Source organism: Filicampus tigris, chromosome 2 (genome assembly GCF_054856515.1).
Source record: "Filicampus tigris isolate MCC_2025a chromosome 2, RoL_Ftig_1.0, whole genome shotgun sequence".
NCBI classification, from domain to species: domain Eukaryota; kingdom Metazoa; phylum Chordata; class Actinopteri; order Syngnathiformes; family Syngnathidae; genus Filicampus; species Filicampus tigris.
The window spans coordinates 15,919,642-15,935,084 of NC_141218.1; the positions used below are offsets into that span (position 1 = coordinate 15,919,642).

The window sequence follows — 15,443 nt, forward strand, 5'->3', positions numbered from 1 at the left end:
CCTTGACTGGCTCGGCTTGTTAGTGCTCACGCCCGTACCTGTAGCTCAAGACACCTGTCAGACACAAAAACGCACACGCACACCCACTTTTCAGCTGGCACATTGAGCAGGACACTACACTGCTAAGAACCCATCTCGATAATAAAGTGGGACCAGGTCATTTTTTGGGATACTTCCTGTTTGAGGGTAAGTGATTGAAGTCATTTGTCATTCCGTGCAAATGGTTTTAGTCAGTGTTTGCTACCTTATTTTTCTAGCTGTTTCCTTGCCATGATAGCCTGTCTCTGAAGTTGTCTGTCCTGTTCCTTGCGCCTCTTAAACATACTTCATTAATCATTGATGATTTAATGTGGACAGGTGTCTTAAACCTTGGACAAATATGTAGTTTGAGGCCCCTTTGTATTTACTCGCACTAATTATTGTTGCAATAACAATCCTAAGATACCGAGGGAGTGAATTCACAACAGTCTGAGTTTTTCATGTGATATTTGCTCAAGGAATTTCACCATAAGGGGTTGCTTGTCCACTTTCTCGATAAGGAGGCATTCACAAGGCTTTTTTATTTTTTTATTTTAATATTTCTTTGAAAGATTCCTTGTATTTTGACTGTAAATGAGTTTAAGGGGTGTGCTCGTTCGGATATATAAAATAAAGCACGACACAAATCATTCTATTGGCATATTTGTTTTCCCTCAGAAGATTATTTGTGATATTTAGTCAATAGTGGCTTTTTTTTTTTTTTGCTTTTGGGGAAGTGGAAAGACAGGCTCTGCTACATGTCTAAAGGATGAGAAAGAGGAATTCCTCTCAGAGCATGTTCTCTTTTTTGGGGGAGGGAACAAAACGTGGGAAGGCTGATTCCTATCAAAACAGCCATTCGGTGGTTAATCTATACGATTGCGCATTTGGGCCCTCCCTCATCTGAATGTGTCGTGTGCATTTTTCAGGTGGCCTGATAAGAACCAGTCAAAAAGAAGTGAGAGCAAATTGAATCATGACAACTGGTGAGTAAGGAGAAAGTGTCTCGCCCAATAATGGGTCGTCACAAGGTGTGTCTCTTAGACTGGGAACGTTATTGTCACATTATTCTGATTGTATGCAAAGGCAACATACATTCCCTGGCTATTATACAACCTAGAAGGTAAAATACAGTTAGGTTTTGAAGTATTTTGAGTGATTTTTCAGTTTTTAATGATTCTTGTATCCACCACCAAAATGGACCTGAAAGCAGGTCCGTTGAAGTTAGTAAGGATGGAGGACCTTCACTCAGATGCATTGCCACCTCTCAAAGGTGTTCAACAGGGCTCTGTACTTGGTCCAATAATTTTTCCAAATTTGCATCAACAATATAATCCGCGCTATTGGTAACCTTGCCCATTTGTACGGCTATCTCCATGCTCCACACCTCCCTGTCTATGCTGCAGACAAGTTTTACTTACTCAAAATGCTCTTTCCATTCTACAGTTATCACATAACATTAGCAAAACTACATACAAATCGAGACTTCCAGCAATATTCTGTCATGGTTCTGCTGTTCAGTTTGTCACTTGCTGCAAATAACTGGAATTTAGCTTTAAACCACACATCAACAGTCTTCTCTTTAAAGTTACAACCAATATAGGCTCTCTTTACATGATCAAATCTTCATTAACAGATTTTTCGAAACTGCTTCTCTTTAGAACGACTCTCCGCCCAATCTTAAACCCACCGCAAACACCGATGAGGCAGGAACCTACTGAAATCTACTGCAGTGTGCTGAATTTGGCATCTAGTTTTCATGAGTGGCTGATGGTTGTGGAGTTTTAGCATTTAAGAATTACAGCCAAGGGCAGCTAATAACCTTGGTCTTAGCACATCTGCCTCACAGATTCAGGGATTGAATTATTGGCTCTGGCCTTGCTATGTGGAGTTTTTTTTTTATTCTCCTGGTACTTCGGCATCCTCTCACATTCCCAAAACAAAACATGCATGTTAAGTTCATTGAATCCAAAATTTTCCATCAGGGTAAATGTGAGTGGATATGGTTGTGTAACTTGATAGCATAAATGCGTCCTGCTATTAGCTGACAACTAGTTCAAGGTGTCCCACGCCTTCTTCAATTGAAGAATATTCTTTTTCACAATCCAGTTCATCATGATTAATGTTGATATAGTTAGAGAGACACTCCTTTAATAATTTATTTATAATAGATTTTGTCGTTAGGTGTGAAACTGCACTCAAAACTCCATCCTATTGAGAGGTGTCTTTCATAGGTGTGAGGAACATATCATGATAAATAACAGTAAGTCCTTTATTTCATATTCAGAGGGGGAAAAAGCAACTGTCTTCCGTACCACCAAAGTCAGGACCAAGCTGAAGGGTGACTTAAGCTGGATGAACCGCAAAAATGAAGATGAGGATCAACCTGCAGATGAGAAGCCATGGCAAGATTACCTGGCCCGCCTCTCATGACATTGGTCAACAGCACATTTTAATCAGAGATGGGTTTAATGTTACCCTGAATGTATGTTTTTCCAGCACATCATTTAAAAAACATTTTTTTTTTGTTGATATTTTTGTTTTTGAAATTCACCTATAAAAGCTTGCGCAATACGTATTTTACCAAGATATGGTGTTTCAGAAATAAAAATCCGCCTGTTGCTGAACTCCTAACCCTCAATATAAATATGAAGAAATGTATTACTATATTACACATTATACTATTATGATGATGAAAACCTGATGTGCTTGAGAAAAAACAAGGGCAGATTCGGAATCGGTGCAAAAAAAAATAATCTCAAACTTGCACCTCTGATTGCAAAATGTAGTAAAAACGTATTGTTTCATTTGCATGGTGTCGATACAACACTTGCTCCATGAACTGAACAGATTGAAACAAGTCATTGTGTGTTCATGCAGGATGGCAGAAATAAGGGCCAGACGCCAGAATGGAGCACCAACCAGTCCTGTGTCTTCACCCACTTCTACTGCACCGCAAAAGTCTGACAGTGAAAAGTAAATGACGTGACTACCATTATGTACAGTATTTCATCAACTGGAAAACACAGCATGATATGTTCTGATATCAAGTCTTTGTTTTGAACTTAGATCGCCATCCTCTGGATTCATGATCCGGTAAGTAAAACGCAGTGGAACTCCTGAAAAAAATTATGAATAAACTGTTTTTGACAGTGAGTAAGAACACCCATTTAACCACAATTTTTGTTATTCATACAGAGGTGTTTTCAACAAGCCTACTTCAGCTTCTACAAGTACTTCCAACGGCTTTAGGTAAAGGTTGCAGCTCTCGTACACTTTCTGGCCACAGCATGAGGTGCACTAGGCACAATCTAATAGCACCCAATACTAGTGAGTTGAAAACAAAGACAAATTAATAGTCTTGTCTTAAATATAGAGGGCGTGTGTGCATCCTGCACTTAATCTTGAAGACAGTTTCGCTGGAAAGGAGCCCGATAGCTGATGGCTCTGCTTTCCATTCTGCTTTTAGATAAGTGAACTGGGAGCCGAGTGCTCTATTTGACTCGTAAGGTACTTCAACATCTTAAGGCACCTGAACAGTTAGTCCTTTGAAGCTGAGGAGATTCAGTTCCGTCAGCACTCAAGCAGTAGACCTTTGGACCGAGCAGAGGGACTTTACAGACTGGCTGCAGCAATCAGTTAATAAAGATGCAATAATTTAGTCTAGAGACTACAAAATATTGCACTAATGTTTATTTGTCAGCCAGCAACAGGTATTTGTTGTTGTTGTTGTTGTTGTTTTGTTGTTGTTTCTTTTACAATACTATATACCACTTGACTAGGTTTTTGATAAGGCAGGTGTTTGCAGTGTTAAAAGTACTGCAAGCAAGATTCAAATGTAGCCTATCTTCACTAATCTCAGCCTAATCTTCTCAAATGTTCGTTATGGCAAGTGAATAAATTATGAAAGTGCTTTGTCATGACAAACAGTCACAGAGAAAAAACATCAAGCGTCAACAAAATAGCAGCGCTAGCAATACTAAGCTAGCATTTTAGGAGTGTAAACAAGCCGACATTAGCCAGTAGCTGCAGCTGCTATGTTGTTAGCATGAGTTATTTGTAATGTAGTGTTAATATAAAACCACATTTAATGGGTCTGATCTGAACTTTTATTTTTTTACAATGCACAATCAATTGATACTCAGGGGTAATAAAGTTACCTGTTAAGTGGAAATTCCAAATCGCCTCTGAATCTTCATCTCTTAGCTCTGCTTCTGTTTGCTTCTTTTACTGGTCAGTTGTTAGAAAATGGAAGATGGGCTTTTTTTTTCCACTTGAGTTGGTTATTCTGTCATAATTTCAGCAAATCTCCTGATGCCCAAGGTCAACCAAGTCAGCGTGAGGATGCGGATGTGCTGGTGATTGGTTATGCGTGTGTTCGCGAGTGCACGGCAAATGACACCTAGTTTTTCTGTCTTTGATTAGTTGTTTTTCCTCGAGCGTAGTCGTTTCTTAAAAGGCTTATAGCAGATTTTTTTCTTTTTACTTTAGCATACCTAATTATTCAGTGCTTTATAAGTGAGGAGATAGCGTTTAAGTTCAAATATTTTCAGGGAGCCAGTGCAGTGAGACAACACTCCTAAAATGGTTGGGAGAATTTGGGTGAAATAATTAACCCAGCTTTGAGGTTAAAAGGAACCAAGCCAAGTTAAAAATGACCCATACACTTCAATTTTGTTGTGTAAAACAAGTTTAGGAAAAATGTCTTTCTCAAGTTATTGTCAATTCTTGAGCTGCAACATTTTGGACAAGCTTGAGCGTCTGTACATGGCGCTTTCTGTAAGAGGTACCACAATCCAACTCGAAGGTCATAAAATCATACACGTGTTTTTCAATCCATCGGCGTGACGTATTGCGGGAAAAAAAACGTCATTTTTTTCCACCAGCAAAATTATTTACAGCAGAACTGCTAGATGAACCTATGTACTCAGTGAAGGGTCTTGTGATCTTAGCATTTCGTCGTGATGTTTTGTGTTTTAGCAGCGGGTCATCGAAAGTCACCAAAAGACAGTCCGAGGGCTACAAGCAAATGTAAGCTCATTAAGCACTTGTATTGACTGTGAACAAGTGTGAATATGTAATCGTGAGATGTGTGTGTGTGGTCCTTAGCGTTCCCCACACGGTGAAGCCCCCTATTGAGGATGAGGAAAGTAAGATGAGCAGTGAGGAGCAGTTGAAACGGTAGAACACGCATACGCACACACACACACGTACACGCACGCACATGTTCCAATTTAAACCTGACCTGCTGAGAGATTGCATTAACGCCACATTGGCTCCTTTTGCAGCACGGCAGCAGCCAGCAAAGTCCTGAACAAATCTGCAGCCAGACAACGGTCTTATGTGCTCTCTGCCGCTAAGAAATTTGAGTAGGTCTTGACTTTCTACAGCTAAAGGAAAAGAAGCGCTTGTATGTCCTGCTTTTAAGTCTCTATGTATTCCCCAAAATTACACAGGTCTCAAGCAGCTGAGAATTCAGTGGCCAAAGAATCACCTCCATTTGTGGCAAAAAGGTAAATAGTACCAAAATTGTATCAAAATGTCAGATATATGACTTTATGGATGTTGATTACACTATTTAATGTATCACAGCATACCATAGCTGTCAATTTAAGTTTTTGTTTCCGAAGAATTGTCCACATATTTTTCCCAACATAAAGTCAAGTGAATTTTACAACATAATTGAAGCGGAAGTCAACCCCAAAATGTTCTTTACAAGAATATGTTTTATGCAGCCCCACTAGTCTAAACATGCACTTCTGATTAATATTGCATTTGTGGAATATGAGTGAAGCTGTAAAATCCACCTGTTTTCGCCCATCTCATGGGGTTCCGACAACTGTGATGTCATTTTCAGTCGAAAGAAGTGACAAAATGGCCGCCCCCTGAGATGGCTAAAAACACGTGGATTTCGCTGCTTAACTCATATTCCACAAATGCAATATTAATCAGAATGTCGTGTTTACACTAGTGAAGGCTCATAGAAGATATTGCAAATCTTTTTTTTTGCGTTGACTTCCCCTTTAAATAATAATAAAGCAAAAATAAAGTAAAGCTACTCCGGAACAGGAAGTTGTTTTCAGCGCTATACTGTCACCAAGTGTGTTTTTATAGAAGTTGCTCACGTGACGTCACCCGTGATGACGATTTGAAGTCTTGTTGACGTTTGACAAACAGTGTTCAGTCCTCTGTTTTAAAATTGTCTAGGTGCCACAAAATGGTAGCTAAGCACTACTTTTGTCAAAATGAAGATCCTCAATTCACCTCAACACAGTTTCTTTAACGCCATGACGCCTCACGTTGGCACCCAATTGATACCAATGCCTTGGTCTGAGCACAAAAACGGCAAATACGGTTTTCATATCTGTTTGCAAATAGGTGAATTCTAATTCTGAACTGAGCTTCACTGTACATTTTTCTTTTTTTATTTATTTTTTAAATTGCACTTCAAATGACCACATCTGGGCTATTCCACTTTGGAGGTTCCTCTCCAGGTTAAAAAAAACAATATCACAATAACATGAATGTTTGCCACACAGCAATCATATACTAAGACTCAACGACTGCCTCACTTGCATGTATGTGTGTGCGCTCCAAATGCACAGGGTGGAGATTGCAGATGATGCCTCTGAGAGTGTTGAGCTCCCCTCCCCTGTCATCCCCATCGCACTTGTCGCATCTGTGCCAAAACTACCCAAGACACAAAACATGTAAATCCTCGGCCAGGTGTCTCTTGGTGCCGCATTAAGCTTTTGGCCTTCCTGTCAACCGCTCTCATTGACCGTCTTATTAACAGAGTCTCCTCGAGTGTCAAGACAGCCGCCGTCACTGTTAATGAGCCTCCAAAGGTGGAGATGGCCCCCCCTGAACCCGTGCAAGAAGACCCCCGTTCAGTGTCTGCTGTGAACAAGGACCCCTTTGAAGACATGAAACCGGACAGCACCAAGGTGGCCGCTCCCCTCCCCGAACTCATCGCCGATTATCTTCAAGTTGTTTCCACCCATTCAGAACATGTTGACTCAGAAGCTCCCGACACTCATCTCGTCACAATCAGTGAAGAGCCAGAACCTCTGGAAAACTCAAGGTCAGAAATCTAAGCATTCTAGCTGGGTCAGTTGACAAAAATCTTTAGAGCACTAACCTGAAAGTTACTGTCGTAGCTTAGTCTGACCTTCACGATCAAATGAGCGTACGAACTCTTGAGAAAAGTTTTATTATTATTAATATTATTAATACAAACATTTCTTTCTGTGTCAGAGATGTATTAATTTGGCTATGTTTATTATTGTAGTTGTAATTTACAGTGGTGTCAAACTGCTTTGAAAGATGTTTTTTTCTATTATGCTCCTCAGAAGTAGTTTCATACACACAATGTAAAATGTTATCAAAAGGTTTGGGATGTTCAACTTTCAGGGAACTTTAGGTGAACTTAATGCCCAACTGTTCAAATGTTTCTGTAATTTTTGCACAACTTGCTTGTTCTCTAAGATGGATCTGAAAGGCAAAATTCACAACTAGCGTTTGATCCATCAAATGAACAAATATAAGAGACTTTCAGTGACTCTTCTAGTCCTTCTGTATCCCCCATTGCAACCTGCTGATGACACTCTAAGCTCAGTGGCCACTTCCCTCTGAGAGCATCCTGTTTGAAGCTAATTTAGCTTCGAGTTACCGTTCATCGTTTGGTGTCGTCTTGGTTTGATGATGTCAAAATGTGAACATTATGATAAAGAGGACTGTTTGAATATCAATTCTGATTGAGCCAGGTGATATATCGGTCCATTCATGGTTCAAACACTGGTTGAGAACAGCAAGTTGTGCAAAAAGTACTGAAACTGTAACAGTAGGACATCCAATGCATTCAAAAGTTAAGAGAAGGTCAAATTAAGTTTGCCCTTTTAAGGTCAATGTGCAATTTAGGTTCATCCTGAAAATTCAGCCAATTCGCAATTCACTTTTTGTGAGAAGTATATATGCATGCACTTATAATTGCATTGTATTTTTCAAGTTATTTTAGAATGCCTTGCTACTTGTGATGATCTTCAGCACCCTAATTTTGAAACAATTTGTTCAATATTATTGAAATAATTGGAGCGCATATCAGTTTAAAATGAAAGTGAAATTAAAGTTATGCTAAACAGAATTGCAACTCACTGCCAAGTGTCAGTTTTCAGAGTGGGAAGCGGCACAAATGTAATGAAAGAAAAGTATATTGATATGTCATTTCGATACAACTTATTTTTTGTGATTCACTGTAATTGTTTTGTTTGGTTAAAACGTAGAATCCCAGTGAGTGCCATACAAAGTGTTAACTGTGGCTTGTGTAGTATTTCAATGGCATCTCAGTGGCATTCTTGCATTCCGTCTCGACAAACATGTCAAGGAGACTTTGACCTGGAATTCCATGCGTTTGCTTTTTATCTTCACAGCTCCAGAGTTGAAACACTTACCGCCATGTATGAAAACCTCATTCCAAGCGACTCAAACTCAACCAGGTATCGGCGGCACCACATTCTTTAATACATAATATGCACAATTATTTTTACAGTCTTTGTTATGGCTAATAGTGGCTTCAGAGAAAGAAATTTAATGTTGCTTTTTCACAACTTTAATCACCTATTTGTAGATGGAAGCGAGCTAAAACAAAACAACTACAACTTTCCTTTGGCACAAACATGTTATGTCTAAGCTTAGTATGCCATCTGATAAGATTTTTTTTTTTTTTTCCATTTCCTCTTCAGCTTGAGGGATGATGAGCCAGGGCTGGCAAAGGAAGAGGAAGGCTCAGCGGACGCTCGCTCAGAGGAAGGGTAGGCAACTAAAACTACTTTCACATTAATTTCATAGCCGTGCTGGCAAGAAGACACATAATGGCATTTGGCCACTGTGTTCACTTCAAAGGAGTCACATCTCATTTACAGCTAGCTAAAAATACCTGTCAAGAGTTAGTTCCAAATTAGACATGACTAAAGGAGGTATAAATATTGTATGTGTGTGTGTGTGTGTGTGTGTGTGCGCGCGCGCCAAAGTAGGTTCACTGATCTGTTTCCTTAATGTCAATAGAAAGGAACAGGCTCCAACCCCGGCATTCAGCAACCATGAAGCAAGAACAGAGGATCTCTTGAATCTCATTTCTGGGTTTGTTAAATACACACAGTCAAATGAAAGGCATCAACATTGTTTTCGAACACCAATCACAAGGTGGCACTCTTGAGCTTCATATCTTGTTGTATCCCCTCCCTCTGCTCTGAAGTCAGCAGCTATGCCCTTTTTACTGCTACACAACACAACATATAACACAACAAAAACACACATGCATAACATAACATTTATCCTCCACCCGTGAGAGAACTTTTCGCCCCTAACCCGTGTAACCTGTATTTAATTTTTCCTGTTATTTTTCCCATTATCTTTCCGTCCCAGCAGTCAAGAAGAACCTGAAGCCCCTGATCCCCCCAGCCCCGTACGTTGGAGTCAGTATCTGCACACTGAATTAGAAAGGTACAAGAAAAGTCCCCCTAAAAAAGAAAATCCATTTATAGGAATGTTCCAAATCAGTGCTTTGTGCAAGTTGGATTCAAAACTTTACACTATTCTATATTTCATATCCAGTAAAGACCAGTAGTCACTCAAATGAATGTGATTAAAAAAAAAACACGTAGTGGGAGAACTTTTCCCCCCTAACCATTGTGATCTGTATTTATTTTGCTGTTGTCTTTCCGTCTCAGCAGCCAAGAAGAACCTGAAGCTCCTGATCCCCCCAGCCCCGTACGTTGGAGTCAGGATCTGCACACTGAATTAGAAAGGTACAAGAAAAGCCCCCCCCCAAAAGAAAATCTATTTTTAGGAATGTTCCAAATCAGTGCTTTGTGCAAGTTGGATTTAAAACTTTACACTATTCTATATTTCATATCCAGTAAAGACCAGTAGTCACTCAAATGAATGTGATTAAAAAAAAACACGTAGTGGGAGAACTTTTCCCCCCTAACCATTGTGATCTGTATTTATTTTGCTGTTGTCTTTCCGTCTCAGCAGCCAAGAAGAACCTGAAGCTCCTGATCCCCCCAGCCCCGTACGTTGGAGTCAGGATCTGCACACTAAATTAGAAAGGTACAAGAAAAGTCCCCCCAAAAAAGAAAATCCATTTATAGGAATGTTCCAAATCAGTGCTTTGTGCAAGTTGGATTCAAAACTTTACACTATTCTATATTTCATATCCAGTAAAGACCAGTAGTCACTCAAATGAATGTGATTAAAAAAAAAATTAAAAACACGTAGTGGGAGAACTTTTCCCCCCTAACCGTTGTGATCTGTATTTATTTTGCTGTTGTCTTTCCATCTCAGCAGTCAAGAAGAACCTGAAGCTCCTGATCCTCCCAGCCCCGTACGTTGGAGTCAGGAGCTGCACACTAAATTAGAGAGGTAGAAGAAAAGTCCATCCCCCACAAAATAAAATCCATTTATATAATGTTCCAAATCAGTGCTTTGTGCAAGTTGGATTTAAAACTTTACACCGCTCTACAGGTATATTTATTTTCCGGTAAAGACCAGTAGTACCTCAAATTAATGTGATTAAAAAAATCAACCAAAAAAATGCACATAGTGGGAGAACTTTTCCCCCCTAACCCTTGTGATCTGTATTTATTTTGCTGTTGTCTTTCCGTCCCTGCAGTCATGTAGAAGTTGAAGAGCCTGATCCTCCCAGCCCCGTACGTTGGAGTCAGGAGCTGCACACTAAATTAGAAAGGTAGTAGAAAAGTCCGTCTCCCAAAAAGAAAATCCATTTATATAATGTTCCAAATCAGTGCTTTGTGCAAGTTGGATTTAAAACTTTACACCGCTCTATATTTCATATCCAGTAAAGACCAGTAGTCACTCAAATGAATGTGATTAAAAAAAAAAAAAAAGCACATAGTGGGAGAACCTTTCCCACCTAACCATTATGACCTGTATTTATTTTGCTGTTGTCTTTCCGTCTCAGCAGTCAAGAAGAACCTGAAGCTCCTGATCCCCCCAGCCCCGTACGTTGGAGTCAGGAGCTGCACACTAAATTAGAAAGGTAGTAGAAAAGTCCGTCCCCCAAAAAGAAAATCCATTTATATAATGTTCCAAATCACTGCTTTGTGCAAGTTGGATTTAAAACTTTACACCGCTCTATATTTCTCATCCAGTAAAGACCGGTAGTACCTCAAATTAATGTGATTTTTTTTTAATCAAAAAGGCATGTAGTCAGAGATATCTTTCCCTCCTTAGCCTTGTGATTTGTATTTATTGTTCCTGTTATCTTTCCGTCCCTGCAGTCATGAAGAACTTGAAGAGCCTGCTCCTCCCAGCCGCGTACGTTGGAGTCAGAATCTGCACACGAAATTAGAAAGGTACAAGAAAAGTCCCCCCCAAAAAAGAAAATCCATTTATAGGAATGTTCCAAATCAGTGCTTTAAAAACCAGTAGTACCTCAAATGAATGTGATTTAAAAAAACAAAAAAAGAAAAGCATGTAGTGGGAGAACTTTTCCCCCCTAACCCTTGTGATCTGTATTTATTTTGCTGTTGTCTTTCCATCCCTGCAGTCATGAAGAAGTTGAGGAGCCTGATCCCCCAAGCTCCGTACGTTGGAGTCAGGAGCTGCACACTAAATTAGAAAGGTACGAAAAAAGTCTGTCCCCCAAACATAAAATCCATTTATATAATGTTCCAAATCATTGCTTTGTGCAAGTTGGATTTAAAACTTTACACCGCTCTATATTTCTTTTCCAGTAAAGCCCAGTAGTACCTCAAATGAATGTGATTAAAGAAAAAAAGCATGTAGTGAGAGATATCTTTCCCTCCTTACCCTTGTGATTTGTATTTATTGTTCCTTTTATCTTTCCGTCTCTGCAGTCATGAAGAACTTGAAGAGCCTGCTCCTCCCAGCCTCGTACGTTGGAGTCAGGATCTGCACACTAAATTAGAAAGGTACAAGAAAAGTCCCCCCAAAAAAGACAATCCATTTATATAATGTTCCAAATCACTGCTTTGTACAAATTCGATTTAAAACTTTACACTATTCTACATTTCATATCCAGTAAAGCAAATTAATGTGATTTAAAAAAACAAAAAAAGAAAAGCACGTAGTGGGAGAACTTTTCCCCCTAACCCTTGTGATCTGTGTTTATTTTGCTGTTGTCTTTCCGTCTCTGCAGTCATGAAGAACTTGAAGAGCCTGCTACCCCCAGCACCGTACGTTGGAGTCAGGATCTGAACACTGAATTAGAAAGGTACAAGAAAAGACCCCCCCCCCCCCCTCCCAAAAAATAAATAAAAAACATCCATCCATTTCTATAATGCTCCAAATAATGATTTCTTGCAGTGGCAATGTATTTGCATATTGTGCACGTTGGATGCAAAGCTTTTCATTGCAAGACCAGTAGTACCTCAAATGAATTCAATCCAAAAAGAAGCATGAGGGAAATTGTTGCAGAAGCCTTGGCTCTCCATTTGTGTGTACCAAGGTTAGAATAGTTTGTGGGTTTTCATGATAGTTAGTTTTTATTTTTCTTTGACTTTTTTTTAAATTCACTTCATTTTAACTCGTTTTTAGAACAATTTTATTAGTTGTTTTTTTTAAATGCTTCATTTTAGTTTACCTTTTTTAGTTTTTGTCTTAGTTTCAGTTTCTTTAACCATATGGAGTATTTGTTGAGTGCAAGATTTAAAAGAAAAAAAAAAGGTTACCAAGTATTGTGTAATGAAGGAAAGTAAACCACAGTTCTCAAACAACCAAGCGTCCTTCTTTCTGCACTCATTTAAAATGAACCTTGGAAGCTCATGTATGATATGATTCGACAAAAATGAAAGCAAAATATATTTTTCACTTTGATCAATTTTAGTTAGTTTAAAAACACAAGATGCAGTTAGTTAGTTTTTCATTCAGTTTAGTAGTAGCTCGTTTTTACTTTAATGAAAATGCTTTTTTTTTAGTCTGTTATTTCGTTAGTTTTTGTTACGACTGTACGCAATGTTTTTTTTATGTCACTTCTGAATGCAGAGAGGCTGTGTTTATATTATCATGAATAGCGGCATGGTGGAACTCTAGAAAGGTGTTTGATGAAATTATACAGTACCCAATGAAAATGCATTAAGGCCTTTTGTTGAAGCCCATTAGTCTTCAGCACTCCATGTCATCTCCTGCTCAATGTGAGCTCTAAATTCCGAAACAAAAGTTTCCTGAAGCCGACAATTTGAAAGAGGGAGCGACATGTTATCTGCGCCACTGAAAATAGAAGAGAATGTTCTGTTCTGATGAAGTATCGCTGCTTTGTTTGTCTCCGCCAGCCTCAGATACACCCGCGTACACTCAAAACAATCCAAAGTTAGATGCAATCACAGGACTTCCTGTTAGAAAATGCTTTTTGATCTGATGACTTGTAAAATAATCCATACTGACTCTGAATGATGTCTCTCTGCCCGTCAGCACCACAGAGACTGTCACTATAACCACCCAAACTGTCACCATTACTGAGAACAGGTATGGCAAGTATTCACACACACACTCACGCACACACACGTAGCATCCATTCTGTTCTGGTTTGCGGGCAAGTCAAATAGTTGTGTGTCTGTAAGTACTTTCAATGTAAATAGTGCATGAGAAGAACCACAGTAACCTTTGCCTGCCCTCTTTTCTGCGCTCATCATGTCATTCATGCCTCTCCATCTCGCCGTCACCGCCGCGCAGAGAGGAGCGTGACCTCTTGAGCTCACGTGTGACCACCACAGCGACTGAGTTCAGGTAGTTTGACTTGCTTTTGCTGGGCACGTTTGGTTTAATGTGGTGAAAAGTTCATTGATTCTTTGCTTTGCTCGTGTAATTGCAAATTCCTTTGTTTTAAAAGCACCCTGAATGCACCGTTTTGCTTGCAGCTAGTGTGGGATGTACGGTGTTCGTTTGGTGAGCGTGTTTTAAGACACCTAATGACACCACAGTTGGACTTTAAATTACACACAGTGGATATTTAAATACAGCACATACTTTGTTTTAGAGACACCGGCCGTTTCTTGCTAGCTTTCAATGAACAACTGTATTGACGGGCTAGTACGAACTAGCATTAGAACTCACAGGAATGATTTACCTTCAAATAACGAATATTGACACAAATATACACATAGATGTCCGCTGATAGTGTAGTGGTACACACGCCTGAGTTGTGTGCGGGCAGCGTGGGATCGATTCCCGCTCAGTGACAGTGTCTATGTGTGCCCTGCGACTGGCTGGCGACCAGTTCGGGGTGTGGTCTGCCTTCGCCCGTTGACGGCTGGGATAGGCTCCAGCAACTCCCCGCGACCCTGTATAGGATAAGCGCTTTGGAAGATGACATGACATGACATATACACATAGGTAATACAACAATACTCACAGGCATATGTATCCTTCCTAATTATGTGAAAGATTGGTCATATTTACAAAGTTCCATTGCAACTTTCTTTCTTAGCATCCACCGCACCACACCTGTTGTAGAGGCCAATGTGCGCAAAGCAGGAACGGCACATATACCTTTTTATTTATTTATTTATTTATTTGTTGCCATTATTTTAATAGATTATTGTTTAAACGTGTTACTTATTCATTTCCTGGCTATATTTAACGTTTTTATAGTTGAATAAATACAAAGTTATGAAATCAATGAATAAACGTGTTATTCAATATCAATCAAAATCATCGGGGCCCCCCCCTCCCATAACCACCCAGCCCTCCCCCCGAGTCCAGCTCTATTTCTATTTACAATTCATACTGCATTACATCTTTCCATTAAGAGTCAATGTGACACCAGACACGTCGTGCTGACAATTGAGAGTGAAATCAGTGTGAAATTGTGTTTCAGCTCGACTGATCCATTTGATCCGCACCCGATAGGGACCACATCCCTAAACAGGTAATCATATTGGTTTGGGAGCTGTGACAGTTTTGCAGCTCTCGTCATGCATTATGCAACACAATGTGATTACGAGTCCCTTTTCTCTCCTGCAGCTCCTCTGACCTGCTGCAGCCCCTCTCGGATATTTCCATCAACAGGTACAGAATGAATCACACAAATTCCACATTCCTCTATTGGGAGGGCTGTTTGTGCTGCTAATATGAGCAAACAAACGTGTCATGATTGCGACTACAACAGTTTCATTGCATATTGTATTGTAATCAGCTGCTATCATGCTCCAGTGTGTTCCCATCAGAATTAATGAAATAATTACAATTAAATTGACTATATTTACAGTGGAACCACTAAAGTTCAACACAATGCTTTCAGTGATGCTGGTTACATTGTTGCTGTCATAAAACCTTTAATAACTGGACAAGGCAAGCAATGTTTACATATTTATCACAAGCTATCCTTATGATAGCCACATAATTTTACTGCTCATAATTTACAGGGAAGCCAGACCATTTCCTAC

The 15,443-nt window shown here is 39.6% G+C and overlaps 1 protein-coding gene across 23 annotated transcripts in view; it reads left to right on the forward strand.

Moving 5' to 3' along the window:
* znf185 (zinc finger protein 185 with LIM domain) overlaps positions 1–15,443 on the forward strand; it is a 26,405-nt gene continuing 10,962 nt past the window's right edge. The window contains exons 1-29 of one of the 23 annotated variants that reach the window (XM_086013082.1): positions 1–186; positions 948–1,004; positions 2,306–2,423; positions 2,899–2,994; positions 3,088–3,114; positions 3,217–3,270; positions 4,999–5,049; positions 5,128–5,199; positions 5,307–5,387; positions 5,475–5,531; positions 6,624–6,728; positions 6,815–7,102; positions 8,448–8,513; positions 8,760–8,828; positions 9,082–9,156; positions 9,442–9,519; positions 9,747–9,824; positions 10,051–10,128; positions 10,363–10,440; positions 10,691–10,765; positions 11,003–11,077; positions 11,319–11,393; positions 11,588–11,662; positions 11,898–11,972; positions 12,200–12,274; positions 13,471–13,524; positions 13,732–13,785; positions 14,876–14,926; positions 15,022–15,066. In XM_086013082.1, coding sequence (XP_085869208.1) covers positions 995–1,004; positions 2,306–2,423; positions 2,899–2,994; positions 3,088–3,114; positions 3,217–3,270; positions 4,999–5,049; positions 5,128–5,199; positions 5,307–5,387; positions 5,475–5,531; positions 6,624–6,728; positions 6,815–7,102; positions 8,448–8,513; positions 8,760–8,828; positions 9,082–9,156; positions 9,442–9,519; positions 9,747–9,824; positions 10,051–10,128; positions 10,363–10,440; positions 10,691–10,765; positions 11,003–11,077; positions 11,319–11,393; positions 11,588–11,662; positions 11,898–11,972; positions 12,200–12,274; positions 13,471–13,524; positions 13,732–13,785; positions 14,876–14,926; positions 15,022–15,066 — 2,135 coding nt within the window. In that variant the 5' untranslated portion in view covers positions 1–186; positions 948–994. Of the gene's footprint in view, positions 187–947; positions 1,005–2,305; positions 2,424–2,898; positions 2,995–3,087; positions 3,115–3,216; positions 3,271–4,998; positions 5,050–5,127; positions 5,200–5,306; positions 5,388–5,474; positions 5,532–6,623; positions 6,729–6,814; positions 7,103–8,447; positions 8,514–8,759; positions 8,829–9,081; positions 9,157–9,441; positions 9,520–9,746; positions 9,825–10,050; positions 10,129–10,362; positions 10,441–10,690; positions 10,766–10,999; positions 11,078–11,318; positions 11,394–11,587; positions 11,663–11,897; positions 11,973–12,199; positions 12,275–13,470; positions 13,525–13,731; positions 13,786–14,875; positions 14,927–15,021; positions 15,067–15,443 lie in introns of all 23 variants that reach the window. The other 22 variants (XM_086013092.1, XM_086013100.1, XM_086013046.1 and 19 more) reach the window with 22 other exon arrangements.